General features: G+C 42.5%; 1 protein-coding gene across 5 annotated transcripts in view; it reads right to left on the reverse strand.

Annotated features, from left to right (window-relative positions):
* The window catches only part of nectin1b (nectin cell adhesion molecule 1b), a 557504-nt gene that overhangs the window by 424918 nt on the left and 104765 nt on the right, over positions 1 to 27821 (reverse strand). For all 5 annotated transcript variants that reach the window (XM_087976317.1, XM_087976315.1, XM_087976313.1 and 2 more), the window contains exon 2: positions 2713 to 3063. In XM_087976317.1, the coding sequence (XP_087832443.1) occupies positions 2713 to 3063 (351 nt within the window). The remainder of the gene's footprint in view (positions 1 to 2712; positions 3064 to 27821) is intronic.

Consider the following 27821-nt stretch of genomic DNA (forward strand, 5'->3'; position numbering starts at 1 on the left):
ACTGTTACACGGTGCGGATATTCTAGCACAAATCACTGCATGTCTTGAATGTTGTGCTGTTGGAGAATCTACTTCTGAAGGAGGAAATCCCCCTCTGAAAGAACATCTTCCAACAGCCACACTTTCAATGGTCATCCAAGCCTGGAGGTGGCAGCTCCAGAACAAGGTTACAACTGTGTGGGAAAGTGAGATGCAGAGACAATCATCTAACGGCAGGATTATACAGCTGTTCAATTGGTTAAAACTGTTGTATACCAGGAATTCGGATACAACATTTCTAGCCTGTATTTACAGTGATTAGAAGCAGGCAGACCTCATTGACTACAAGGTTGTTAACCTGGTCCAATCAGGAAACAGGGGACTGTTAAGGGGCAGTTTAGGGACTGCAAGCTGGCTGGCTACAACTGCTGTACTGTGCACAAATAAATAACTGGCAACTTGGTGAAGTGATACCAGCCTTTGTGCAGTTAGTTCAATGTTATAAAAGAAAGACCTGCACTCATAAAGCACTTACCCATAATAATTTACAGCGAATAGTGTAGCTACTTGTAGAAAATAACAAGCAGTCTGCACTCAGGAAGACCCAGTAAACAGTAAAGAAATAAGGAGTAAATCATCTGTTTTGTAATGTCAATTGAGGGGTCAATACATTTTCCCCTGCTCCGCTTTGAAATAGTGCAATAGAATCTTTGGCCTTTGAAGGCCATAAATTGTCCAAATCCACAAGAAAGGCCTCAGCTTAACATCTCATCTGTAAGGGGGCCTCACAATGTGATCAGAACTACACTGAAGTGTCTGTTTTGATTGCTGTGCTCAACTCCTAGACTAAGACTTCAATCCTCAACTTCAGCTTCCAAGCTCAGAGTGCTATCTACATAGCCAGGACAGACACTGGGCGAATGCTTCAGAAAGGTTCAGTGTCATTTCAACAATCATTGTAAATTTTAGTTGTAATTATTTAGCACATCTCTAAAGATCAATACACACACTCAGCTAGACCATCAGCGTGCATGTCCTTGACAGTTACTCGTTAATATCAATGTTTCAATTCACTTTGGCCATTTACATTTGTCAGCAACTCCCACAATGATGTGACACATGGTTATTAGATAGTTACGGGTGTAATAACTATCAGCATGTTTCGGTTTCATTGGAAAGATTGCCTGAAAGGCAAAAGTTCTTATGAAAGGGTCATCCCAACTTTCCCTGTCTCCATGGCTGCTGTCTAATCTGCAAAATGTTCATAGTATTTTGCAACAATTATAGATGATACTATCCTGGATTATTGCAGTGAGAGAGATTCTGGAACTGTCAATAATTGCTTCCTTATTTGGTGTTAATTGGCTTCAATTAAATATTGAATATTTTTCAAATACTTAATTTTTGATAAAATCTAACCAACAGTAAATTATATTTCTCCTCAGTGCTCAGGCTCTGTATTTATTCAGAGTCACTTAACTCAGGTCAGATCATTGTACACAGCTCATTACTAAATCTAATTTTCATTAACAACATCTCAGGTCATAATAAGGAGTCTGAAATGATCATATTTGGTGAAGGTAAGCTAGAAAGGAGCTCAGGCCAGCTGTTGGAACACGAATTTATTAGTGACTGTTTTTCCAATCAGAAATTCGGGAACCCAAAGAACGGCAAGAATATGGAACTGGTTCAGTTGGTCAGATGGTGTAAACATATTTAACGGCAGGTTAGAAGAAATACACGAGGAAGGAATGGAAGGAGTAGAATAGAAGGATCTGAAGCATTCTCCCAGTGTCTGTCCTGGCTATGTAGGCCTGAGCTTGGAAGCTGAAGTTGAGGATTGAAGTCTTAGTCTAGGAGTTGAGCACAGCAATCAAAACAGACACTACAGTGTAGTTCTGATCACATTGTGAGGCCCCCTTACAGATGAGATGTTAAGCTGAGGCCTTTCTTGTGGATTTGGACAACTTATGGCCTTCCAAGGCCAAAGATTCAATTGCACTATTTCAAAGAGGAGCAGGGGAAAATGTATTGACCTCTCAATCGACATTACAAAACAGATGATTTACTCCTTATTTCTTTACTGTTTACTGGGTCTTCCTGGGTGCAGCCTGAGGTTTGATGAAGAGGGATGTGAGAAACTCAAGTGCAGCATAAGCACTGGCATGAATGGTGTTGGCCAAACCATGTTTCTGTGCTCAACATACAAAGCAAATCCCAGTAATACATCCTTGCGTTGATAAAGACATATGTTTGTGGATGCTGTGTGGAAGTTGTACTGTAGGCCAACAACATGATTTGGGGGGATGTGAGGACACTTTCATGTTGCAGTCAGAGCAAGTACTTCAGTATTTTGCTTGAACTGATATTGTTGAGAGGGTGGGACTCAGTGTTTACTTAACTCTCCATTACATGGGAAAACTCAATTTTTGCAACAGAGGACTGTTAAGGAGTAACCATATGGGTGCAGAACTGGAACCAGTTAAGGAGGCCCATGGGTTTTCTTATTTGGCTTTTACATCAAACGGGTTTTGTGCTCAGTTTTACTGATTTTTATTCCAGACTTTCTTTCATAAACTGAATTCAAATAGCTCTAACAAACACATAAGACTTCAACTCAATGCCTGGATTATTAGTTAAGATTTCAGGATTTCTAAGGGCAGTTCCCCCCACACACTGTAAACACCAGATAGAACATTAGTTATAGAGTATCTGATTTAAATAAACACTTACCAAAAACTGTGAGATTAACCTGGCTCTCTCGATTTCCCGTCGGAAAGGTTGCAAACTCACAGATGTAGACACCTTCATCTGACAGCTCTAAGTTGAACAACTGGATTGTTGCATCGTCCAGTGATGGCTTCTTAAAAGACACCCTGCCTTTGTGGGGAGGCAAGACAGAGACCCCCATAGTTGGATGAAAAATAGCAATATTTTGCTTCGACCCATTGGTTGCCTTTTGCCATGTGACTTGAGTGATTTTGATGTTGGGATTGTTGTTTGTGAAGGTGCAGCTCAAAGTCACATTGGATCCAATAAATCCCGACACACTGTCGTCCACAATCACCGTCTGGGCCTGAAAAACTACAACAACATGATCTTATTACAAACTGGTCAATTATATAATCAAAGATATCAGATGCATACAGTGACTCAAAATATTGTAGCAATTTAAAAGAAAGAACTTGTATCTGGTTTAGCACCTTTTACATTCCTGCGATGCCCGGAGTACTTCCCAGCCAATAACATACTACGACTTCACTTTGCAACTAGCTTTAACCAATCAAATCTCATCAATAGAAACCACAGGTTCAAGTATTCTGTTTTTTGGTGGTGTTAGTTGAAGAAAGTTAAAAATCACACAACACCAGGTTATAGTCCAACAGGTTTAATTGGAAGCACACTAGCTTTCGGAGCGACGCTCCTTCATCAGGTGATTGTGGAGGGCTCGATCGTAACACAGAATTTATAGCAAAAACTTACAGTGTGATGCAACTGAAATTATACATTGAAGAATTGATTGTCTGTTAAGCCTTTCATCTGTTAGAATACAGTGATAGTTTCACTTCTTTCATGTGTAAATCACAAAACCCTTTTTTTTAAAGTTGCATTCTCGGGTTAACTGTTAACAATGGTGATAGCTAGACAATGTGTTGAAGAACAAACATTGGCTAAGACACTGGGAAAACCCAGTTGTTCCTCTTCAAAAGTGCCATGGTATCTTTTGTGTCTACTTGTACTGGCTGACAGCTGGTTCAGACAAAGGCTAGCTTCTCAGAGAGTGGGACATTCCTTTAGATACTGCTCGGATGTCTCAGCCTGCATAATGCAGTCCTATTCCTAGGATGGGATTTGAACATCGTATCTTCACAGGGACGAAGCGACAGTGTCACCCATCAAGCTACTTGCAACGGAAAATTATATTATAGACAAAAATACACACACAGATAATTTAATTTCATTATTGGAGGGTGACTCTCATGTCCCACATGAGAATTTAACAATAAAAAAAAGGGATTTAAAAGACTAACTTGTAAGTATTTCAGGAGCCTTTTTATCCCTCATTCATTCAAAGGACATAGACATCACTGGCTAGGATTTTTATTGATAGTCAGCTTATTGCTGTAGGCCGAACTGGTTAAGAATGGAAGATTTCCTTCACTAAAGGTCATTAGTGAATTACATTTTTTTAAAAAAAAAAGCAACAATTGACATGGTCATCATTAGACTCTCAATACAGACTTTTATTAGGTTTGAGTTCCACTACCTGTGATAGCAGGATTCAAATCCAGGTTCCGGTACATGACCTGGATCTTTGGATTACTAGTCAGTGACAATATCACCATGGCAACACTTAGCCCCTGTTTAAGCATGTGTGAGTGAAGGAGTTCTTGGGGTGGTGATGTGAATTGGGTTGTGATGGGAGAGTTTTAAGGCAAAAAAAAAATGTTGAGGAATATTACCTTATTTTCAGTTTAGAAGGATCAGGATTCTTGCTGTGTTTGGGTAAGAGCCCATAGATTAGAAAGCTGTTATTTTTGGTTTGCAGAAATATTGGTTGAAGTTAGATCTATCAAGCAGTTTCTCCGAGAGAAAGTTATTCAGAAAAGCTAGGAGAACATTACACAGTGTAACAGTTTTAGTTAGAAAGCTCCAGAGCGGAAGTGTTTGTCTTGAATCCTGAAGAGTGTTTTGAAATGGAGAAAGTCTATAATCAGTTAAGTGACTAATCAAGAAAAGGGCTACCAGACTCTCAAGATCGAGAATTGGAAGAAATACTTAAATTAAACCGACAGCTCTCATAGAGGAGTGAAGTCTCTCTGGTGTCTGAGTTCTGTAACATGATGGTGCTAGCATAGATGGGATTTGATGTTTACTGCGTTTCAAAATCATTCGAATTGTTTCAGATTTAAATAATTTACTTTATTCTATTTTATCAAATTCTTTGCACAATTAAACCAAAATCTGCAGCACTGTGTGCCTGTATTTCAGTATACCTTGTTACAAAAAACAAAAAGAATCTATCAAGCTGTATTACTGTCTGAGTTGCCCAGCAGTGACCATAGCTGGTCTCATAACACCATCTTCAGACAAGCATCTTACAAAATATGATCCATAGCGCTTCACAACCGGTTTGAGGGAGAGCCATGAGTAGGAGCACACACAGTCCAACATGTTAACTGTATGGTTCATCCATTGCCGTGACGACAGGCAGCAGTCAGATAGACAACAAGTGTGCAATTATTTCCAATTCAGCAATGAGCCTGAAACCATTTTGTTCAAATGCCACTACAGCTGCTGCCCAATATACAGCGCTACGTTCAGGCCTGGGCATTAACATCCATTTCTATGGCTAGCACATATATCTGGTGAATTAAACAAGTGATGATTAGAACAGGTTCCAGCAATATTCCTCCACATTCCCTTCCCATTCTGAAAAATCCAAATGACCAGAAACGCAAAAGGACTTTTCTCCTATTGATTACCACGTTATTTACAGCACTCTGAATCATTTCAGCAGCAGATTATTAATCACTGAATACTGATTACAACTAATTATATAATGATGGACTATTACAAATCATTATTCAACACTATTACAATCACTCTACACAGTTGTGTTTGTTTAACATATCTGATCAACTTTTACCAAGATTCCCTGTTGCTGTGAATACCCAGAGGTGCAGCAACTTGGACGCGAAACCAAAGCAGATCGTGTGTAGTGTGAATCTTGTCCTTTTTAACAATTTAAATTGTGCATACATTAACCACAGCTGCTGCCTGTGACAGGTCTGTGATTTTGTTAGAAAGATCTAAATGATTCCAAGTAGATTACTACCTGATCCAAAAGCTACATTGTAGACAAATCAGGGTTACGCTATGAAAATCAACCTTTGTGTTTATATGCAACAAGCCCCTGGAGGTATATCGCATTAATTAGCCCTCAGCCTGCCTTGGAGTCCAGTAATGAAATACTCAGATCAACAATGTATGCTCACAAGACAAAATTAATCTATTCTTGGAGCTGTGCGGCTGTTTTCTCCATGTTTCCAGGTAATTATTCATTATTTTTCATGCCAAGAGTTCCCTTATAACAGTGCACAGTAGGAATACCTCTCAGTGCTGGGCCTGAATTCCTAAACGTATTAAACCAATTACTGAGTAAAATAGCAATTTTTCAGAAGTTACATGGATAGACTGTGCAAGCTGGGCTAATTTTACAGTCTGAAATTAGTTTATAGGGATTCGGACAAGGTATGATAGATCTGCACACGTGCAGTTCTGTTAACAGTCACGCTCACCTGCAGTTCTGCGAATGTAATCCTTGCTTTCTCCGAAATGCTGAGAATTCTTAAAAGTATAGAAGTATTAATAAACCCTAGCTCTGCAGTCACTGAGATTAGAATCTGCCCCACTACAATAACCACAGCCCTACAGTGACAGATTTGTACCTTTTGTGTTTTTAATGTTTATTGGCCCACCATGTCCTTTCCTGTTGATCAGTACGCATACTGTTTTCGAATCAATTCTCCTGGTTGTTACTTTTCCATTTGTTTTGGGGATGTGAGTATCCCTAACTGTTCCCAGGGAGGTATTGCTGAGTTGCAATCCATGTGGTATAGATGCTCCTGGATCTTTTCCCAGCACCAAGGAAGGAACAGTGACATAGCTTCAGGTCAGGACAGTATCCAGTTTGGAAGCATGTCTGTGCCCTTCCAGGCACTGGAAGGCACGCATTTGGAAGGCGCTATTGAAAGAAGCCTGGTGAGTTGTTGCCCTGCATCTTGTAAAAAAAACTCATCTCTAAACTCTTGAGGCCTAGGTCTCAGCTCCCTCCTCTGTAACTTGATCATCAACTTCCTGACCTATAGATCACAATCAGAAAGGATAGACAAGGTATGCGTACTCCTCCACCATAATCCTCAACACTGGTGCCCCGGGAAGGCTGCGTCCTCAGCCCCTTACTATACTCCCTACACATTCATGACTGTGGCGCCAAATTCCACCCCAACTGCATTTACAAGTTTGCTGATGTCGTCAACATTGTAGGTCAGATCTCAAACAACGATGAGACAGAATAAAGAGATTAGTTCACACAGCATTGCCCTTTGATGTGAAGGGCACAACTTGTCACTGGCCACTTGGGTGTTTCTTTTCTTCATGCTGTTGGAAAATGAATAAAGATTTGTACACTTGTGTCTTTTACTGTGTCTGACACCTACACTCAAAAATGACATGGGTGTGGGGTGGGGGGTGGAGAGCGGTGATAGAGATTAGTGCTTAGTGGCCTGGTGCAAAGACACCAATCAATGTCAGCAAAATGACGGAGCTGACTTCAGGAAATGGAGTAGAGGGCATGTCCCTGTCTGCCTCAATGGGGCTGAGGGGGAGTTGGTTGTGACTGTCAGGTTCCTGGGAGTGATGATCACCAACAATCTGTCCTGGTCCACACATGTCGATGAGGCAGTCAAGAAAGCACAACAATGTCTCTACTTCCTCAGGTGGCTAAGGAAATTCAGCCTGTCCACAATGACTCATTAATCTTTCTTGACGCGCCATGGAAAGCATCCTATCTGGATGCATCACAGCATGTTTTGGTAAATGCTCTTCCCAAAACTGTGAGAAACTACAGACAGTTATGAACACAGCCCAGTCCATCACACAAACCAGCCTCCCTTCCAATGACTCCATCTATACTTCCTGCTGACTTGGGAAAGCAACCAATATAATCAAAGACCCTTTGTACCCTGGCTATGCTCTCTTCCATCAGGTAGAAGATATAAAGGCTTGTATACACTTAAGAACAGATTCAAGAACAGCTTCTTCCCTGCGGTTTTCTTTTGAACAAACCTCTCAAAGGTTTATCCTGATCTCTCGCGCTCTCTGTACCTTCTCGGTGGCTGTAACACCGTATTCTATACACTGTTCTGCTACCCTGATGTACTTTGTGTGGTACGATCTGTCTGTACAGCACGCAAAACACTTTTCATTGTATTTGGTACATGATACCAAAAAAAACCAAACAAACAGGCAGTGGTGCACACTGGTACGACTGTACGGGTTGAGGGGTTGAGGATATGAATGTTGAAGGTGGTACGTGTGGTGCCAATCAAGCAAACTGCTTTATCCTGGTGATGTCAAGCTTCTTGAGTGTTGTTGGAGCTGCACCCATCCAGGGAAAGTGGGGAATATTCCATCACACTCCAAATGGTAGATGGTGGACAGGCTTTGGGGAGTCAGGAGGTGAGTTACTTGCTGCAGGATTCTTAGCCTCTGACCTGATCTTGTAGCCACTGTGTTAATGTATACGGCTAGTCCAGCCAAGTTTCTGGTCAACGGGAACCCCCAGGATGTTGATGGTGGGGATTCAGTGATGGTAATACCATGGAACGTCAAGGGTCAATGATTCAATTCTCTCTTGCTGGAGATGATTCTTGTCCAGGACTCATTTGGTGTGAATGTTACCTGCTACTTATCTGTCCAAGTTGGATTGTTGTCCAGGTCTTGCCACATGGTTGGGACTTCCTCTGTTCTTACTACCTCAATGGCTTCTACATTGGCCATGACTTCATTAATTGCAGGTTCAGAGCTTGATTGAGAACACTGATTCAAAACCTTGGAGTAAATTAACATTTTTAAAAATAAGGATATCAATGACATAGAAGACATTGAGTGGTGTGACCAAAGCAAAATGGTTAAGGAAAGATCGTGCATGAATTTCATAAAACCATCAAAATCTTTGTTCAAGATTCCACTGCCATTACTTACACTTTCCCGTAACTCAGGCAAGGTGATGGTCAAAGAAAAACAGAATAATGGTGACCAACTACATTCTGCTTCAGATGAAAAATTAAACTGATCATTGTGTCTTTAACTGGTTGATCACTGAATTTGTGAAAGGATCTCAAAGGCACTGAACAGCCCAGCTCATTAACAGCGAGACTGGTCAGAAGGACACAGCTCCCATTCCACTCCATCCATACTTCACACAGAAAGGATTCTTCTTGAAGCTCGATTTTGTCAAATTTTAGTTGTGGGTGTGTGGGTGAATTCAGTTTCATGTACTCTGGAGCCTTCACATTAAATCACCCAAATTAAACTGTAGATCATGAGCACAGTAAACAGGTATCACAGCTGAATACCTCAAGGGAATCATCTGTATTGAGCACACACACACAGACCTGCACTCTGTGCTCCCCCTGAAACATTCCCAATTTATACTCTCCTGCAGCATTCTGGTAATAAAGCTGCTTGCTCCAGTCCAACATTTTTCTATGAAGCGGAAAAATACAGGAATCAATTTCTGGTTCTGAAAAACAGAGTCAATTTCTATTTATTAACAAACCAAGATTTCAGACCTCTGCTGTTATTGTTGTATTATGTTGTCAAAGAAATTCATTCTCGATAAGAGGATATAAACATAATCACCACTTTACAAAAAAAATGCTGCAAGAGACTTTCAAAAATGACAGGCTTTGGTGAGAGGTTAGACTTGTGGTTATGTGCTTGTAGGTGGCTATGCTCAATCAAGGCAGCTTGCCTTAGTATTTGAGTCACGGACATGTATTGCCGCGGTGACTGAGGTTTGTGTTTTATGAGGAAGATGCACTGATGCTTTAACATCCTCCAGGGTCCACTGGAAGTCCATGCTTGAGAACATTGGGTAGGTTAATTGATCGGCTGATGTTCAAAGTCAGAGTCAAGAAGAAAAGCAGTAAACATTCCCAGGAAGAAACTGGGAATTTATTTTCTCAGTGCTTCAGAGCAAGTGAAAAGTCTTCATCAGACTAGGGCTAATAGTATGCTGTTCTCCATTCCTAGTGAGGTCATTGTAAAGACACATTGTAAATGTACCGACTAAACTTAAAAAGGTTTCAGGATTCAGAGAAGTTTCTATAAACTCTATTTAGGTTGAACCAGAGATTAAGTGTTATCTTGAGGATAGCTTGCAATGGGCTCCCAGTTTACAATTACAGCTACAGGTATCTGGCTGAATTGAAAGGATTCTTCATTCGATAGCTGATCAATAAACTTTTAAATGATGATAACTGGCACAGTGTGGTATACCGGTCTCCTCCAGATAGGATTGGGGTTTTGCTTTTCATGTTGTCCTTTGACTTCTTTAATGTTGGTTTCATGCCAACATCACTTGCTGGGAATTGTTTTCGGATTGTTCCTTTCAGGGTTAATAAGACAATGGGGCTATTTTCTTCCCAATCTTTCACACATGAACAATTTACAACTTAATTATGCAGACGATGTTGCAATGCAGCAGGCTGTAACAGAAAGCAGACTGACAAGGTGTTCTGTTGCAGCAACAAGAGAAAAGCAGGCTTCCTTCTCCCTTGGAAACAGAGGGTCTTTGCCAGGACACACTGAAAGGTGGACTGATAATCAGAAGACCTCCCCTCCCCTTAATGGGTTGTCTCAAGAACTGTGCTCATGAATTAGAGAAGTTTAAAGAAAATAGACCCTCAATAAATCATTAAATGCTGAAGAGCTGAGAACCAATTAGATCAATGCCTGTTATTTCGTTCTCTGTTCCAATACACACCATAGAGTTCACAGGAGTCGGAGTATAGTTTCTCACATTGATACCAGCTCACCATTTACTGAAGCGATATTCCCAACATTGCTGTGAGGCAAACATTATCTACCTCCAGAAAACAAATCAGGCCTCATGAAACAACCACTAATATCACTGACTGCTATATTGTAAAATGCTTAGAGCTCTAGAGAAGATGACATGCTTCTCACTCAGGCTTGAGAGTCTAGCACAAAGGGAGCACAGTGTCACAGGGGGAAGGGGTGGGTGGAGAGGGGGTGAGGCCTGGTTTAGAGAAAGGGAAGCGATGGGAAGAGCGAGTGGAAGGCAGAGTAGAGAGGCGAGGGAGGGAGAGACAGCATATGGAGGTGAGGGGGAGTGAGGGAGAAGCAGAGTAGGGGAGGTGAGGGGGAGGCAGAGTAGGGAGGTGAGGGGGAGTGAGGGAGAGGCAGAGTAGGGGAGGTGAGGGGGAGTGCAGGAGAGGCAGAGTAGGGAGGTGAGAGGGAAAGGCAGAGTAGGGAGGTGAGAGGGAGTGAGGGAGAAGCAGAGTAGGGAGGTGAGAGGGAAAGGCAGAGTAGGGAGGTGAGGGGGAGTGAGGGAGAAGCAGAGTAGGGAGGTGAGAGGGAAAGGCAGAGTAGGGAGGTGAGAGGGAGTGAGGGAGAAGAGACAGCATAGGGAGCTGAGGGAGGGAGAGGCAGAGGAGGGACGTGAGGGGGAGTGAGGGAGAGGAGAATAGGCACATGGGGGTAGTGAGGGAGAGGCAGAGTAGGGAGGTGAGGGGGAGTGAGGGAGAGGCAGAGTAGGGGAGGTGAGGGGGAGTGCAGGAGAGGCAGAGTAGGGAGGTGAGAGGGAAAGGCAGAGTAGGGAGGTGAGAGGGAGTGAGGGAGAAGCAGAGTAGGGAGGTGAGAGGGAAAGGCAGAGTAGGGAGGTGAGGGGGAGTGAGGGAGAAGCAGAGTAGGGAGGTGAGAGGGAAAGGCAGAGTAGGGAGGTGAGAGGGAGTGAGGGAGAAGAGACAGCATAGGGAGCTGAGGGAGGGAGAGGCAGAGGAGGGACGTGAGGGGGAGTGAGGGAGAGGAGAATAGGCACATGGGGGTAGTGAGGGAGAGGCAGAGTAGGGAGGTGAGGGGGAGTGAGGGAGAGGCAGAGTTGGGGAGGTGAGGGGGAGTGCAGGAGAGGCAGAGTAGGGAGGCGAGGGGGAGTGAGGGACAGGAGACAGCAGGGGGAGGTGAGAGGGTATGGTTTCAGTCAGAAGTGCGATTTTGGATTTAAAATAGAACTAACGTACTCCGTAACTATGTTAAAATTATGTTAAATATGGAGACAGTGATCTTTGGGGAGTGTCCCGATTTACAAACTATACTCAATTGAAAATACATCATTAAACAGGTTGTAAATGGGGGTGGTGATGGTGAGGGGAGGGGACTAGTGCCGGAAGGTAAGAGACCATCCTGTTATCAAATAGCAGCACAGACTCGAGTAGTGGAATGGGTTACTCCTGTTCCTATTTCTTACACTGAGTTTCCTTTAACTACAATTAACTTCGTCCCACTCAGTCAGACCCTCATTCTCAGTCGTGTTCTGACAGAATACCTTCAGCAAATTTAAAAATTCACTCTCTCGTTTTCCAGCAGGCCTCTGAAAAATCACTTTCTGTGGCTTTCTAGTTATAAAGTGGACTTGGATAATCAAATAAGACACAAATTAACTCAGGATTGTATTTACAAATGGGTTAAAAGCATCAGCCGCCAAATAATTCACCTGTAGTTGTGTGTGTAATGTACTCTGTAGTGAGTGAGCTCAGGAGAGATGAACAGTGGCTGCATTGACAACTAGTCTCAGTAGTACCTTAAGCTAGTGCTTCCAAATAAACCTGTTGGACTATAACCTGGCACTGAGATTTTTAACTTCACCCACCCCAGTCCAACACCAGCTCCTGCACATCATACCTTAAGCTAGGGAGGGGAGGGTTGGAAAGTGCATCGATGCAATGGGGCAAGGTCAGACACTGTTATACACTCAAAGTCAATACCCATGAGGAAAAGAATGGTGAACATTCTCCACGGAACCATTGCCCGCACTGGGACATTTCAGGGCTATGGGGACAGGCTGAAGATTAGGTTAAAAAAGTAAAAACGATCTTGCAGCTTTTTGAGGATTTATCCAAGATTATCGTCATTCTGAAAGAATTTTCTTCTTAATGATAGGAGAAAGTGAGGACTGCAGATACTGGAGACCAGAGTTGAGAATGTGGTGCTGGAAAAGCACAGCAGGTCAGGCATCATCCAAGGAGCACGAGAATTGATGTTTTGGGCATAAGCCCTTCAGCAGGAATGAGGCTTGTTCTGGGGGGAGGGGGGGTGGTTGTGGTGGTTTGCGAGAGATTAATGGGAGGGGGTTGGGTTGGGGGAAGGTATCTGAGAGTGCGATAGGTGGATGAAGGTGGGGGACAAGGTGATAGGTCAGAGAGGAGGGTGGGGATGGAGGATAGGTGGGAAAGGTGATGGACAGGTCAAGAGGGTGGTGCCGAGTTGAAGGCTTGGGGCTGGAATAAGGTTGGGGTGGGGAAATGAGGAAACTGGTGAAATCCACATGAATCCCATGTGGTTGCAGGGTCCCAAGGTGGAAGATCTGACATAACAAGCTAGGCAACTGAGATATTTGTATCATTGATAGTCACAGGTGAGATGCCGGAAGACTGGAAGTGGCTAACGTGGTGCTACTATTTAAGAAGGGTGGTAAGGACAAGCCAGGGAACTATAGACCAGTGAGCCGGACCTAGGAGGTGGGCAAGTTGTTGGAGGGAATCCTGAGGGACAGGATGTACATGTATTTGGAAAGGCAAGGACTGATTAGGGATAGTCAACATGGCTTTGTGCGTGGGAAATCATGTCTCACAAACTTGATTGAGTATTTTGAAGAATTAACAAAGAGGATTGATGAGGGCAGAGCAGTAGATGTGATCTATATGGACTTCAGTAAGGCGTTCGACAAGGTTCCCCATGGGAGACTGATTAGCAAGGTTGGATCTCACAGAATACAGGGAGAACTAGCCATTTGGATACAGAACTGGCTCAAAGGTAGAAGACAGAGGGTGGTGGTAGAGGGTTGTTTTCAGACTGGAGACCTGTGACCAGTGGAGTGCCACAAGGATCGGTGCTGGGTCCACTACTTTTTGTCATTTATATAAATGATTTGGATGTGAGCATAAGAGGTACAGTTAGTAAGTTTGCAGATGGCACCAAAATTGGAGGTGTAGTGGACAGCGAAGAAGGTTACCTCAGATTACAACAGGATCTTGATCAGATGGGCCAATGGGCTGAGAAGTGGCAGATGGAGTTGAATTCAGATAAATGCGAGGTGCTGCATTTTGGGAAAGCAAATCTTAGCAGGACTTATACACTTAATGGTAAGGTCCTGGGGAGTGTTGCTGAACAAAGAGACCTTGGAGTGCAGGTTCATAGCTCCTTGAAAGTGGATTCGCAGGTAGATAGGATAGTGAAGAAGGCGTTTGATATGCTTTCCTTTATTGGTCAGAGCATTGAGTACAGGAGTTGGAAGGTCATGTTGTGCTGCACAGGACATTGGTTAGGCCACTGTTGGAATATTGCGTGCAATTCTGGCCTCCTTCCTATCGGAAAGATGTTGTGACACTTGAAAGGGTTCAGAAAAGATCTACAAGGATGCTGCCAGGGTTGGAGGATTTGAGCTATAGGGAGAGACTAAATAGGCTAAGGCTGTTTTCCCTGGAGCATCAGAGGCTGAGGGGTGACCTTATAGAGGTTTATAAAATCATGAGGAGTATGGATAGGGTAACTATGCCAAGTCCAGAACTAGAGGGCATAGGTTTAGGGTGAGAGGGGAAAGATATAAACGAGACCTAAGGGGCAACGTTTTCAAGCAGAGGGTGGTGAGCGTGTGAAATTGGCTGCCAGAGGAAGTGGTGGAGGCTGGTACAATTGCAACATTTAAAAGGCATCTGGATGGGTATATGAATGAGAAGGGTTTGGAGGGATATGGGCCAGGTGGGACTAGATTGGGTTGGGATATCGGGTCAGCATGGACAGGTTGGACCAAATGGTCTGTATCCGTGCTGTACGTCTCTAAGTCTTCTCAAAATGTTTAAAAATGTACAAAAAAAACTCTTAAAACCACAAAGACCCAAATTTGCCAGACTGACTGCTATCCAGGACAAAAGCAAACACACCTAGGTTACTTCAGTAATAGTGACAATAGAAATGAACTTTAACAAGAACAATGAAAAGAAAGGATTTCTAACTTAAGCAAATAAAACTATTCCCCTTCAAAGCCTCCAAACACACAATCATGATTAAGATAGACAAAGGACCAGTGATTTAACACTTGACAATGGGTAGTAAAAGAATACAGACAAGGTAAACAAAATTCCAAAGATCAAAAGTCCTGATCACAAGGTGAAAATCCCATTTTCTCTTCCAATCCTTTGGATTTTCACAATGGTGAGACACTCTAGCCTGTGCGGTAATGGTTGATCATGGGAACTTTGGTCTAGTCTTCTGCTCGTTCCTTCTTTTCAGCTTTCTGGGGTTTCCTATCTTTCTCTCTTCATGGAATGGGGAAGAAAAAGAGGAGATGCTTTCTGTCCGCAGGCTCCAGATGTTTCCATTCTGCTGCTCTTGGCACTTACAGCTTTTTAAACACTCTGCAGTTCAACTACAGAACTGTTGCCAGAGAAAATTTCCTTTACTCAAAAGATTCTTGATACGGTTCAGTCTCAGCTTCCAAACAGCAATATTGTATCAGACAGCTCAACAATATGTTACACTTGATTTTTAAGTTACAAAAGACTTTCCTGTTTTCAGTGAAAACAATCTAAGCTCCTTTTCAGTTTATAATCCCAAGAAAAGAAAACAATGTGGTCTCTTCCACCAGTCAAACAATCTCAACCATCACTGTTCATCAATAAGAAAGGGACACTCAACAAAAAGGCTTCCTGTTTCCTGAAACTAAACTAGATAGCCCTGCTATTATGACAGCCTTCTCAAAATGCTGTAAGATTGGAAATAATGTACAAAATCTGAATTTGGCTACTTGGCAGGAGTTTGGAGACTGTGCCTCAGTTGTATAAGGTAACCAGATGTAGTTTTTACAAAGGCACATAATGTAAAGTGAATCCTGATATCCAAACACGGAGTTTCTAATTCAGATTAATCCATTATGTGCCACCTGGTTCCTTTGAAAGAAAAAAAGACAGTGAGAACTTGTTGTGTAATCTTGATGGAAGTCAAGAATCCATTCATCAGGAAGTTCAGGTTATCCAGCCATCTCTTTTTCCCATGATATGTGGATTCCTACACTGTACATCCAATCAAGATTGAACATCTGTGACCAACCTCATTTCTGTTGAACACTTGGGAGACCATAAGTACAAACTATTGGCTATTGAGGGAGTGCAGCATAGGTTCACGAGGTCAATTCCCGGAATGGTGGGACTATCATATGTTGAAATATTGGAGCGACTAGGCTTGTACACACTTGAGTTTAGAAGGATGAGAGGGTATCTGATTGAGACGTATAAGATTATTAAAGGATTGGACACTCTGGAGGCAGGAGGCATGGTCCCTCCGATGGGTGAGTCCAGAACCAGAGGACACAGTTTAAAAATATGGGGTAGGTCATTTAGAACAGAGTTGAGGAGAAACTTCTTCACCCAGAGAGTGGTGGGTGTGTGGAAAGCTCTGCCCCAGAAGGCAGTGGAAGCCAAGTCTCTGGATACTTTCATGAAAGAGATGGATAGAGCTCTTAAAGATAGTGGAATCAAGGGTTATGGGGATAAGGCAGGAACAGGATACTGATTGTGGATGATCAACCATGATCATAATGAATGGTGGTGCTGGCTCGAAGGGCTGAATAGCCTACTCCTATACCTATTGTCTATGGTCTAAACTTTACCACAGAGACTGAAATCATCATGTGTCCAGTGTATAATGTACCATCAGCAAGAATCTCATTGTGAGGTGAACCATTGTGGCATCCCAATCAGTTAGCACTGTTCCCGAGACTAACCACAAAGCACTTAGACCAGTGGGACCCTGAGGACTTCAAAAAATCCTACTTAAGTGTCAACACTCCATGGGACTACACACAAGACAGGAAAACATCCACACTCCTGTTGGAGAAGTCAGTGATCAGCTATAGTGATGCTGGGCTCCAGTACAACAGGTTATTGATAAAGCATCTTGGGACTGTAGCCAAGAGATTGATGCAACTCAAGGAATTTCTTTTTAATCCTATTACAAGCCTATCAGATTACAGAGAAGCCAATGATTGGTGTTCTAGGAGGCTCTGCTTTCAGCAGTTTGTAAACGTATGTTTAAGACAATTGTTAGGCCTCAGCTGGAGTACTGAGTACAGTTGTGGGTGCCACATTACAAGAAGGATGTTAAATGTATTGGACAGAGTGCAGAAATGAATGGTGCCAAGAATGAGAAACATCAGTGATAAGGATAGATTAAAGTAGTTAGGATTGTTTTCTTTGGAGGGATGAAAACTGAGGGGAGGTTTGATAGAGGTTTCCAAAAAATGACGGGGTTAGACAAAGTAGATAGCAAAGAACTGTTCCTGCTACGAAAAGGAACAAGAACAAGAGAGGCTTAGATTTAAAGTGATGTGCCAAAGGAAACAAGGGCAATGTGAGAAATAAACGTTTTCACTCAGTGAGTAGTCAGAATATGGACTGCACTGCCCTGGAGGCAGGTTCAACGCAGACATTCAAGAGGGGAACTTTTTGGTAATGGGGATAGAAATAGTATGTAAGAGAGTGGGGAAAAGGAGGAAATTGGCACTAAGTAACGATGTGCATTTGAAAAGCCAGTGCAGACATGATAGGCTGAATGGCCTCCTCTACACTCTAACACTTCGGTGATTCTGAGATAGTTGTGAAAAATCTTTTTCAATGCAAGGGAAACACTCACCTTAGCTCAGACATCAGGATTACAGTAATTAGAACATGATCCTCCCGCAGATGGAACTGACTATTTTCAGATGAATCACAGTCACGTTCTCTCTTTGGAGAAAGCTGCAGCAATGTTATATATAGGGAATGGATTCAACATGAGACCAATGGCACTGCAGAGGGTGTGCAACCTGGTCATTATTTAACATGATCAATCAGATGGAAAGGGATATTTGTACAGTGTAGCATGTATAACCTTCAGTAAACAACACAATGGGAGGATCTAGAAGATTATCCAAGTGCACAGGTTACACATGTTGGTATTCAGCGCTATTAAGTAAATGGGCATATGTTTTGTTTTAAAACCACTGTTTTAGGACAATTCAAGTAATATTTCCAACTGATCTGAAGAGGTACATCGGACTTGAAATGTTAACTGTTTATCTCTTGACAGATGTTGCCAGACCTGAGTTTCACCAGTATTCGGTGTTTCAGATTTCCAGCATCTGCAGTATCATGCTAATATTCACAGTCGATCTCACAAACTGCCTAAAACTACAAAAGTGAAATTATTTTGTTTCTTCAATTTTTCCCACATTCTTAAGTTTGAATTATTATCATAGTAAATAGGTGGAGGTGGGTACTGCAGATGCTGGGGATTAGAATCAAGATTAGAGTGGTGCTGGAAAAGCATAGCAGGTCATGCAGCATCCGAGGAGCAGGAAAATTGATGATTCGGGCAAAAGCTCTTCATCAGATGAAGGGCTCACACCTGAAACATCGATGTCCCCGCTCCTCGGATGCTGCCTGACCTGCTGTGCTTTTCTAGCACCACTCTAATCTTGCCCCAAAGGAAATAGCAACAGGAGTAGGCCTCTTGGCCCCCTTGTGTCCACCATTCAACAGGATCATGGCTGATCCCCGACACTGTTCACATCCACTTTGCCCATAACCCTCCACTCCCGTTGATCACGGATTTACCTCAGACCTAAATATACACAAGGTCTCTGCTCCCACAGCTCTCTGTGGCAAGGAATTCCAAAGACTCATGACCCTTTGAGAGAAGAAATTCTTCTTCATCCCAGCTGATCCTAGATTCTCCCATGAGGGCAAACATCCTCTCAGCCCCTTAAAGAATCCTCTATGTTTCAATGAAATCATCTCTCATTTTTTTGAACTCCAGTGAGTAGAGTGCCAACTTGTTTAGCCTTTGCTTGTAAGACAATCCCTCCACACCAGAGATCACCGTAATGAACCTATCTCCAATGAAACAATATCTTTCCTCAGATAAGGGAACCAAAACTCCATACAATACTCCAGATGTGGTCTCCCCAGCACCTTGTACAGTCGCAGTAAGACTTCCCTACTCTTATACACCAAACCCCCTTGAAGTAAGGGCCAACATTTCATTAGCCCTTCCCAATTACCTGCTGCCCCCGTGTGCTAGCCTTTTGACCTTCATGCACAATTTCCCCCAAGTCCTTTATGAAGCAGCTTTCTGCAGTTTCTCTCCTTTTTAATAATACTTTGTTCTTCTTTCCAAATGAACAACTTCACATTTTCCCACACGAGACTCATTTTTGACAATTTTTTGCCCAGTTACTTAACCTATCAATCTCCCTCTAAACCATTTGTATCCCTCCCAACCTGCCTTTCCACCTAGTTTTGCACTCTCTGCAAATCTGACTGCTCCTTGGCTCCGGGTACCATACCATACTCCAGCTGTGAGCTTTAGCACAGACACAGATTGTTGAGGATTGTCCAGGTTTACAAAGTTCCACAACACACTCCACCATCTGGAAACTCCTTTTTGTGGATACACAACGGACTTCCACCAAAACATTTCTACATTGAGAAACCTGCCTGTTGTGAGAGATGTTGTGAATTTTTCTTCATTACTGATGGGGTTTCACTCCCCTGGGAATTTGCTCCTGGGATATGGGTAACACTGACATATACGGCAGGGTTCACTACTTAACCCTGTACTCAAAAGTCACTGAAAATTAAATCAGTTAATTTGTACTGGAGTCAAATGGAACATCAGGTTCAATTCCTCGAAAGACATTAATGAACCAGTTTGTTTCTTTATTTAATAAGTATATTTCAGCACCTTCTGAAATAATTTTGTTGATTCTAGAACAGAAACAACTGGATTTACTGTATTCCCTTCTGCAATTGCCACAATGGGATTTTGCATGATTTCGGACGGGTGGAACTCAACAATAATCACCACATTAGTGTGCCTGCTTCACCAGACATCGCACTAATGGACGGGGCACTGCAAACTGGGGACATGGTCCTCTTGGCTTCAAAACGTGCCATAAGCCAGGCTCAATTAATCCACAAAGCACCCAAGACATGAATGATCATTACTCAGTGAAATAAATACAAGCATCTGTGGAACATCACAATCAAAGCAGCAAATGGATGTAGAACACCACCAAGATCAGGGAACATGAATCCCCAGATTCTTAAACACAAGGTGGAATTGAGACATCATCTACCATTGCAGTAAACAGGATGGTAACACAAAAGGATGAACAGAACCCTTGAGAACAAAAGATCTAAAACCAAACAGTAAATTTAACTGGAGATATAAATCACACAAAGACAGACTGAGCCTTTGTAGAAAATAAACAAAAAGATATTCAACCAAAAAAACACAAATATGATCTGGCAGAACATTCTATAAAAACAAACAATAAGTTACATTAACACTGTTCCTTGCAAAAGTGCAAAACCTCCCAAAGTGCTATCAAAACATAATTTGACTCCAAATTACACAAAGAAATATCTGAATAGGTGACAAAAAGCTTGAACAATGAAATAGGTTTTAAGAAGCAGCTTACAGGAGGAGAGAAAAATTTGGGGAGGGGAATTATAGAATTGAGGACTGATGCATTTGAAGACACAGCCAATGCTGGAGGAGAAAAGTAAATTGAGGAATGCATCGGAGGCCATGACTGGAGGAATTTTCCAGAGGACTGTAGGCAATGAACCTTCTGAGTTGTATACCACGCAGCAACTGAAGTTCTTAAGCAGGTCGTGCACCAGTTGGCTCTTTTAAGATACCAGAGTGCACAGGTGTGCAAAAAGGATTTTAAATGCCTATACATTCTAAACACAAATTGGAGAATACATTGGTTGCAGGACTGGAGGTTGGAGATATTAAAAGGATACTGCTGTCGAGATATTTGAAAACAAAAGTGAAAGGTTTCAATTGAAGGCACTGTTTGAGATGGAGCCATTGCTGCATCAAGAACAGCGAGCAGTGAGTGAGCAGAAACTGTAGAGGTTTAGGATAAGAGCAGGTCAGCTTTAGAATGGCTTAGTTTTAGAGACTGGAAGAGGAGAGATGTTAACCAAGGCAGCATTGCAGTGGTTGAAACTGTAGCCAAGAACAACATCCATGAAGTGTCAGTGCAGATGAGCTGAGCCATGTAGAGATATGGGGATGTTATGGAAGAGGAAGTAGGCATTGAAAATATGAGGAGTAGGCCATTCTGCCCTTTAAGCCTGCTCCGTCATTCAATATGACTATGGCTGATCATCCAACTCAGTCCTCTGCTCCCAATTCTCCCCCACACTCTTTGATGCCTTTAGTCCTATGAATTATAACTAACTCCTTCTTGAAGACATTTAATGCTTTGGCCTCAACCACTTTCTGTGGCAGAGAGTTCCAGACGCTCCCCATTCTCTGGGGTGAAGAAATTTCTCATCAGACCTGGTGATGAACTTTACATCTAAGATAGATGCATTTTCAGTCAGCAAAGAGATAATGGAGCTAAAGGCAGGCATCTGGAGTCAGGTTACAATCAGCCACGATTTCACTGAATGGCAGAATATGCTTGAGGGGTTGAATGACCTACTCCTATTCCTATCTTCATATGAAGAGGACTCAAGTGTTGAATGCTCAACTCAGGGTCAAATCAGACAAACTTGTAAGCTGTTTGGTTGAGTGTCAGACCATGAACAAGGAGTAAAACAGAATCAACAGGTGAGGGAATGGGGACTGTCATCAGGTTTGGACACAATTACTTTTATTTTCCAAAAGGAGGAAGTTTTTGCTCATCTGTGACTGATAGTCAGTGAAGCAGGGTGACGAACCAGTTAGCCAAGGTTACCCACATCAAAGGTGGCCATCGGTAAATGGAACCAATGCAGTGGAAACAGTGTGGGAGGGTGAAGCAGCTGATTTAGTAACCTTCAGAAATCACAGGTACGAGCTGAAAATGTGTTGCTGGAAAAGCACAGCAAGTCAGGCAGCAGCCGAGGAACAGGAGAATCGACGTTTCGGGCATAAGCCCTTCTTCAGGATGTTATGGAAGAGGAAGTAGGCATTGAAAATATGAGGAGTAGGCCATTCTGCCCTTTAAGCCTGCTCCGTCATTCAATATGACTATGGCTGATCTCCTGTTCCTCGAATGCTGCCTGACTTGCTGCGCTTTTCCAGCAACACATTTTCAGCTCTGATCTCCAGCATCTGCAGCCCTCACTTTCTCTCAAAGAAATCACAGGTAACCAGGTTCACCCTATCAATCGCGTTCTTTAAGAGCAAGGGATGGGAAAGTTGAGATTTGATACATATACATGCAATAGAGTCATAGAGATATACAGCATGGAAGCAGACCCTTCGGTCCAACCCATCCATGCCGACCAGATATCCCAACTCCATCTCGTCCCACCTGCCAGCATGTCCCTCCAAACCCCTCCTATTCATATACCCATCCAAATCCCTTTTAAATGTTGCAGTTATACCAGCCTCCACCACTTCCCCTGGCAGCTCATTCCATAGCTGAAAATGTGTTGCTGGAAAAGCGCAGCAGGTCAGGCAGCATCCAAGAAGCAGGAGAATCAACGTTTCAGGCATGAGCCCTTCTTCAGGAATGAGGAAAGTGTGTCCAGCAGGCTAAGATAAAAGATAGGGAGGAGGGACTTGGGGGAGGGGTGTTGGAATTGTGATAGGCAGCTCATTCCATACAAGAGTTTCCAAAGAAGATGAATGGAGCATTGTTTATAGTGGCTGAACGGTTTACATTTGGAGGACACTGACTTATTCAAATATTTGGCAAAAAAGGGAATTGGAGAATTATTTTTTAAATATACAGTGGATTGTTATGAGCCAGAAGGCACTGCTAAAAAGGATGGTGGAAGTAGGTTTAACAATAACTTTCAAAGTTAAAAATTACAACATCAGGTTATAGTCCAATAGCGCTCTGAAAGCCAATGCTTCCAAATGAACCTGTTGGACTATAACCTGGTGTTGCGAGGTTAACTTTGTCCACACCAGCCCAACACTGGCTCCTTCACATAATAACTTTCAAGTTATTCAAATGTTGAAAAAAATACTCAAAAGGAAATTTCACACAGATTCAGGGAAATAGCAGGGTATTAGTTGAATAGATCTGCTAAAGAACCAGGACCAAACACTGGGCTGAACTGCCTCTTTCTGTGCAGTATTCAATGTTTGTAAATGAAAGGTGTTCATACATTATTTACTACATGTAGATTAATTAGGAATGAGCCTATTAACTGCACTTAACCCAGAGAAGAGTCAACTGCAATAAAACCTTTCACTCGAAGGGACAAATGGAAAAGCTGTCACCCAAGTCAGCACAGAATGTTCATCTTCACCAACACCAAGCAAACTCGCACTGGTGTTTAACCTAATGCTATTTCTCACACCTGTAAACACTGGATGTAAATGTGGCACTGAACAGACAGCAGGAACAGGATACAAAACTGGAAAGCGCTGAAGAAACTCAGCAGGTCTGGCAGCTTCTGAAGAGAGAAAAACAGAGTTTAAGGTTTCAAGTAGCAGTGACCCTTTGTCAGGAACAGGAGGGAGGATGAGGGTTGGAAGGCATCACCAGGAAACCTCAATGTGGAGGAGTCAGTGTTGGACTGGGATGGGCAAGGTCAGAGGTCACACATCACCAGGCTATAGTCCAACAGGTTTGCTTAAAACCACAAGCTTTTGGAGTGTTGCTCCTTCATTGCACTGAAAGTTTGTGATTATAAGCAAACCTGTTGGACTATAGCCTGGTGTTGTGGGACATCTGAAGCAAAACCTGTGTCACCTGGCGCCACCACAATGGAAGAGACAGAGACGGGCATTTAGAATGGTGGCTGATATCCTCAGACTGGCTGCAACTCAGAACCCCTGCAGTGTGAAAGCAGGCCATTCAGCCCATCAAGTCCACACTGACCTTCTGAAGGGCAGCCCACCCAGACCCACCTGCCTAGCCTACCCTTTAATGAAGAGTTATGAATATCTCAGAAAGCAGAAGATACAAGTAGGAAAAAAAAAGTTCACTTTTATTTTGCCACAGGTCTTTCAGGTGTCCATTCGACAGCTGAGAATTTCTGGAAAACCTTGGTTCAGTGGTTAGCATCACTGCCTCACCAGGCTCCTGGGTTCAACTCCCACCGCGGGCCACTGTCTGTGTGGAGGTTGCACATTCTCTCCATGTCTGTGTGGGATTCCTCCCACAATCCAAAGATGTGCAGGTCAGGTGAATTGGCCGTGCTAAATTGCCCGTAGTGTTAGGTACATTAGTCAGAGGGGAATGGGTCTGGGTGGGTTACTCTTTGGAGGGTCGGTGTGGACTTGTTGGACTGAAAGGCCTGTTTCCATCTAATCTAAAGTGGGCAGGTGGCAGAATTTCTTGTTATGTGGCATGACAGAGAATGGAAAAATATTTTCTAATCTCTAAAATTATTATTTGTTCCCCATTACAAGCATGTTATTCTGAAAAGTGCTACCCGACAGGCTAGACAGAACGCGGTCTGTTGGGAACCAGCTGAGAAAGGGTTACTCCCCAGTCCTTTGAAGTGCATATTGTTGTAAGAGCATGTGGAGCGCCCAGCTGCTCAGTCTCCTGCTTTGTGTATTTGTCCAATTTGGCTGTTTAATGTGGCTCACATTGTGAAGCTGTCAGCTCTCCACCGTAATCCATGTCTGCAGTCACTGTTCTCAAACACACCTCAAAATCCCTCAGGGAGCACAGGTAACAATACAGCGAGAAAGAAAAAAAGTGCTTCAGTGTGAGAGACACAAACCCAGTAATAGCACGTCAAATACCGAGAAATCAAAAAGTACAGTAATGTCGATTACCTGAGGCCAAACGTACAGCCACGGTTCCTGCTCTATCAACAATGAGGCTCAGATACTGCCGCTGGTGGGGGCAGTGAAGAGAAAACACAATCACAGAAAAGGAACAGTGCTTGCAATTGAGGAACTTAGGTGAGGGGTGAAGGCTCACAGCAGAGAAGCTCAAAACCACCAAAAGGACAATAATTGGAAGGAGAAATTTCCAGTTGAGGAGACTGAGGAGTCAGCAAATGGATAAGACCAAGATTTTGTAACTTAGTGAGATTGCAATTGTTCCTCATGTCAGATTCCAAGGCTGGGTCACAGATGAGAGTGGTCTCCAGTGCAACATTCCCAGTTGTTCTCAGTGTATCTTCTCCATGACTCAGAACTAGAATGTTCCGGATGTCAACAAAATTACTTTTAAAAAACCGTAAGTGAAAAACTGACAATTTTAAATTTTAGAGCCATACAATGGGAGGCAAATAATGCACAAGTTACATCAACAGAAACTGAGTTTTCTTAAGCTTAGGGCAAACACCCGTGTTTCACAAGGAGAGAATTTCAGTTTTGTTGAGTTGGGCAGTTCTGCAAATTACTTGCATGGAGATATGTTTAGAGCGGTGCTCCTGATTTGGGAAGAATGTAGTAAAGTAGATTACGTTGGAGTTGGTGATCGTGCCACCAGAAGTGTTATAATAAAACCCTGAAGAGGACTTAAAGCTGAGTTTGTTTGAACTGGAAGTATGACAGCTCCAGAAGTAAGCAATCAGAGGTTCTAGGTCTAGGAGTTAACACCACAGTTAACTTAAGTCTACTAGTTGTTAAGCATTTCAAGTGTGAATAATGTACAAGGGATGTTGCTTTTCATTTGAAACTTGTAAAAATAGAGTGTTTTGTAGTTAATGAAATTATCCTTTTATTGTCTGTTTAAAACTTTTTCTATTGGTATTATAAGCAAATAGTTTTCTGTTCTATTTTATCTTCATTTTGTTTGCTTAGTGAACTTGTTTTACTGTTAAAACAAATCCTGCAAAATTGTGTGCTTCTGTCTCAGTAAAAGGCAACCTTGTTAAAATCAAAATGAAACCAAGTATGATCTATCAAGTCAGATTTCAGTTTGGTATCTGATATTTCCAGTAATAATACCAGCTGCAATTATACCACAGATGAAATCTGTGATTCCCAGTTCAGCAAAAACATGCTCTGGCTTGGCACAACCGTCACTTAAAAGATAGTGCACAAAGCCAAGTGACCAAGATCAATGAGCTAAGAATGATCTAAGCAAAGGAACTGAGAGACAGAAATGAATGGAAAGCATGACAGATGGAATGAAAAGGTTGACTTCTCTGAAGTATTCATGGTTCAGGCACATGGTACAAACAGCTTCTAGTCCAGCATATCAACAGCAGAAATCAAAAGAAGACTTCATCCAATGGAGTGAGTGAAAGAGTTCTTTTCAGAATAACTACTCATTGGTTGCACAAACATGAGCAGAACTTGCAGCCACATCACAAGTTCATACCAAACATTTGTCACATACAGGAAATTTCCACATTTAACTGGAAACTGAAAATACTCCACCCAATAAATGAATCGGTTAATCTTAACACAGCAATGCTTCTGTTAAAAATGACCAATGAGGTAGTTTAGGAGCTACATTGAAAAGTAATTCGGTTATCAATAATTAATCACTCACATTCTCAGTTCCTTTGTCACAACAGAATTTGTTTAATGAAATTTTTGGTTTATTTATAAATCAATCAAAGTCCAGTCGGTGAACTGTGAAAAATTAAAAAATGCACCATTAGCAACAAATAAAAACTGATTAATGACAATAACAACGGATGAAATGAAAATGTTCTTCTGGGTAGATGCAGGGCCTGTTGTGCAGCGGCAGGCTGTGCCTTCAGGCTACAGTGACAGGCCAGACAGACCCTACTCACACAAAGCAAGCGGACAACCAGTGCATCCAGTTCACACCTGAAACTTCAACATCACTGCATTGTCAAGTAGAGTTAATATTCTCCCTCAAATAGTCTTTCTTTTGCCTGAGGGGGAGACACTATCTTGCTAACTCACTTTATGCTGATCCATCACAATTACAATAGCGTGTGTCAAACTCAGATTTTTTTGTGATGGCCTTTATACCATTAGATTCCAGACTAGGTAATGCTTACTTGGCATTCTGTCTGCCATCAATGTGCAGTCCTCTTAAAACAAAGGTCAGGACTTTCGCTTACAATTATGCTGGGTTACTTTCAAATGTGATGGCCGATCCTGGTTTTCGAACAGTTGTTAATCAGTGATAGGGTGTTGCACTTTGCTGTGATCATCGTTCCTGAGCCATCAGCAGAAAGCTGGCTATTGACTGTGCATTACACAAGTTCACAAATACAAAAAACATAAACCCTTAATCACGGAACACCACTCCAAATAATCTGAGGGTCTGGATTCTTTTTAAAGAAAGGCAGCTTTATAATCTTTAGTAGTGGGAAAATGACTGAGGATCATCACAATGGATTTATAAGATTGCCATAAGGTTTCGGTTAAAGGTTCTTAAATTAGAGACGCCCAATACTTTTCAAATGAAACGTCAACATCAATCAAAATTTGAACCAAGTTAAAAAGCCTTTGGCCCCACGTTAATGTTATTAACTACCGTCTCGAGTAAGGTGCATATCACAGATTCCCCACTCATGCAACACCAAGGGGATGCAGAAAGGTAGAGTTGGATTTTTTTCTAATCTGTTAAGACCATTAGAAACAGAAACAGGAGTAGGCTGTTCGTCCCCGGGAGAAAGTGAGGACTGCAGATGCTGGTGATCAAAGTCGAGAGTGTGCTGCTGGAAAAGCACAGAATTTCCTGATGAAGGGCTTTTGCCCGAAACATCAATTCTCCTGCTCCATGGGTGCTGCCTGACCTGCTGTGCTTTTCCAGCATCACACTCTTGACTCTGTTCGGCCCCTCGAGCCTGTCCCACCATGCAACAGGATCATAGCCGATCTGACATTCCTCACGTCCACTTTCCTGCCCTTTTCCCATAATCCTCAATTCCCCAACGGATCGAGGATCTGTCTCAGCCTTAAATATATACAAGGACTCTACCCCCCAGCTCTGAGGCAAGGAGCTCCAAAGACTCATAACCTTTAGAAGAAATTTAGCCTCATCTCAGTCTTAAATCGATGCTCCTTTATTCTGAAACAGTGCCCTCTGGTCTTAGACTTGCCCGTGAGGGGAAACATCCTCTCAGCACTGACCCTGTCAAGCC

Source organism: Chiloscyllium plagiosum, unplaced genomic scaffold (assembly GCF_037043375.1).
Source record: "Chiloscyllium plagiosum isolate Xiang-an unplaced genomic scaffold, Cpla_swu_hap1 HiC_scaffold_29, whole genome shotgun sequence".
Taxonomy (NCBI): domain Eukaryota; kingdom Metazoa; phylum Chordata; class Chondrichthyes; order Orectolobiformes; family Hemiscylliidae; genus Chiloscyllium; species Chiloscyllium plagiosum.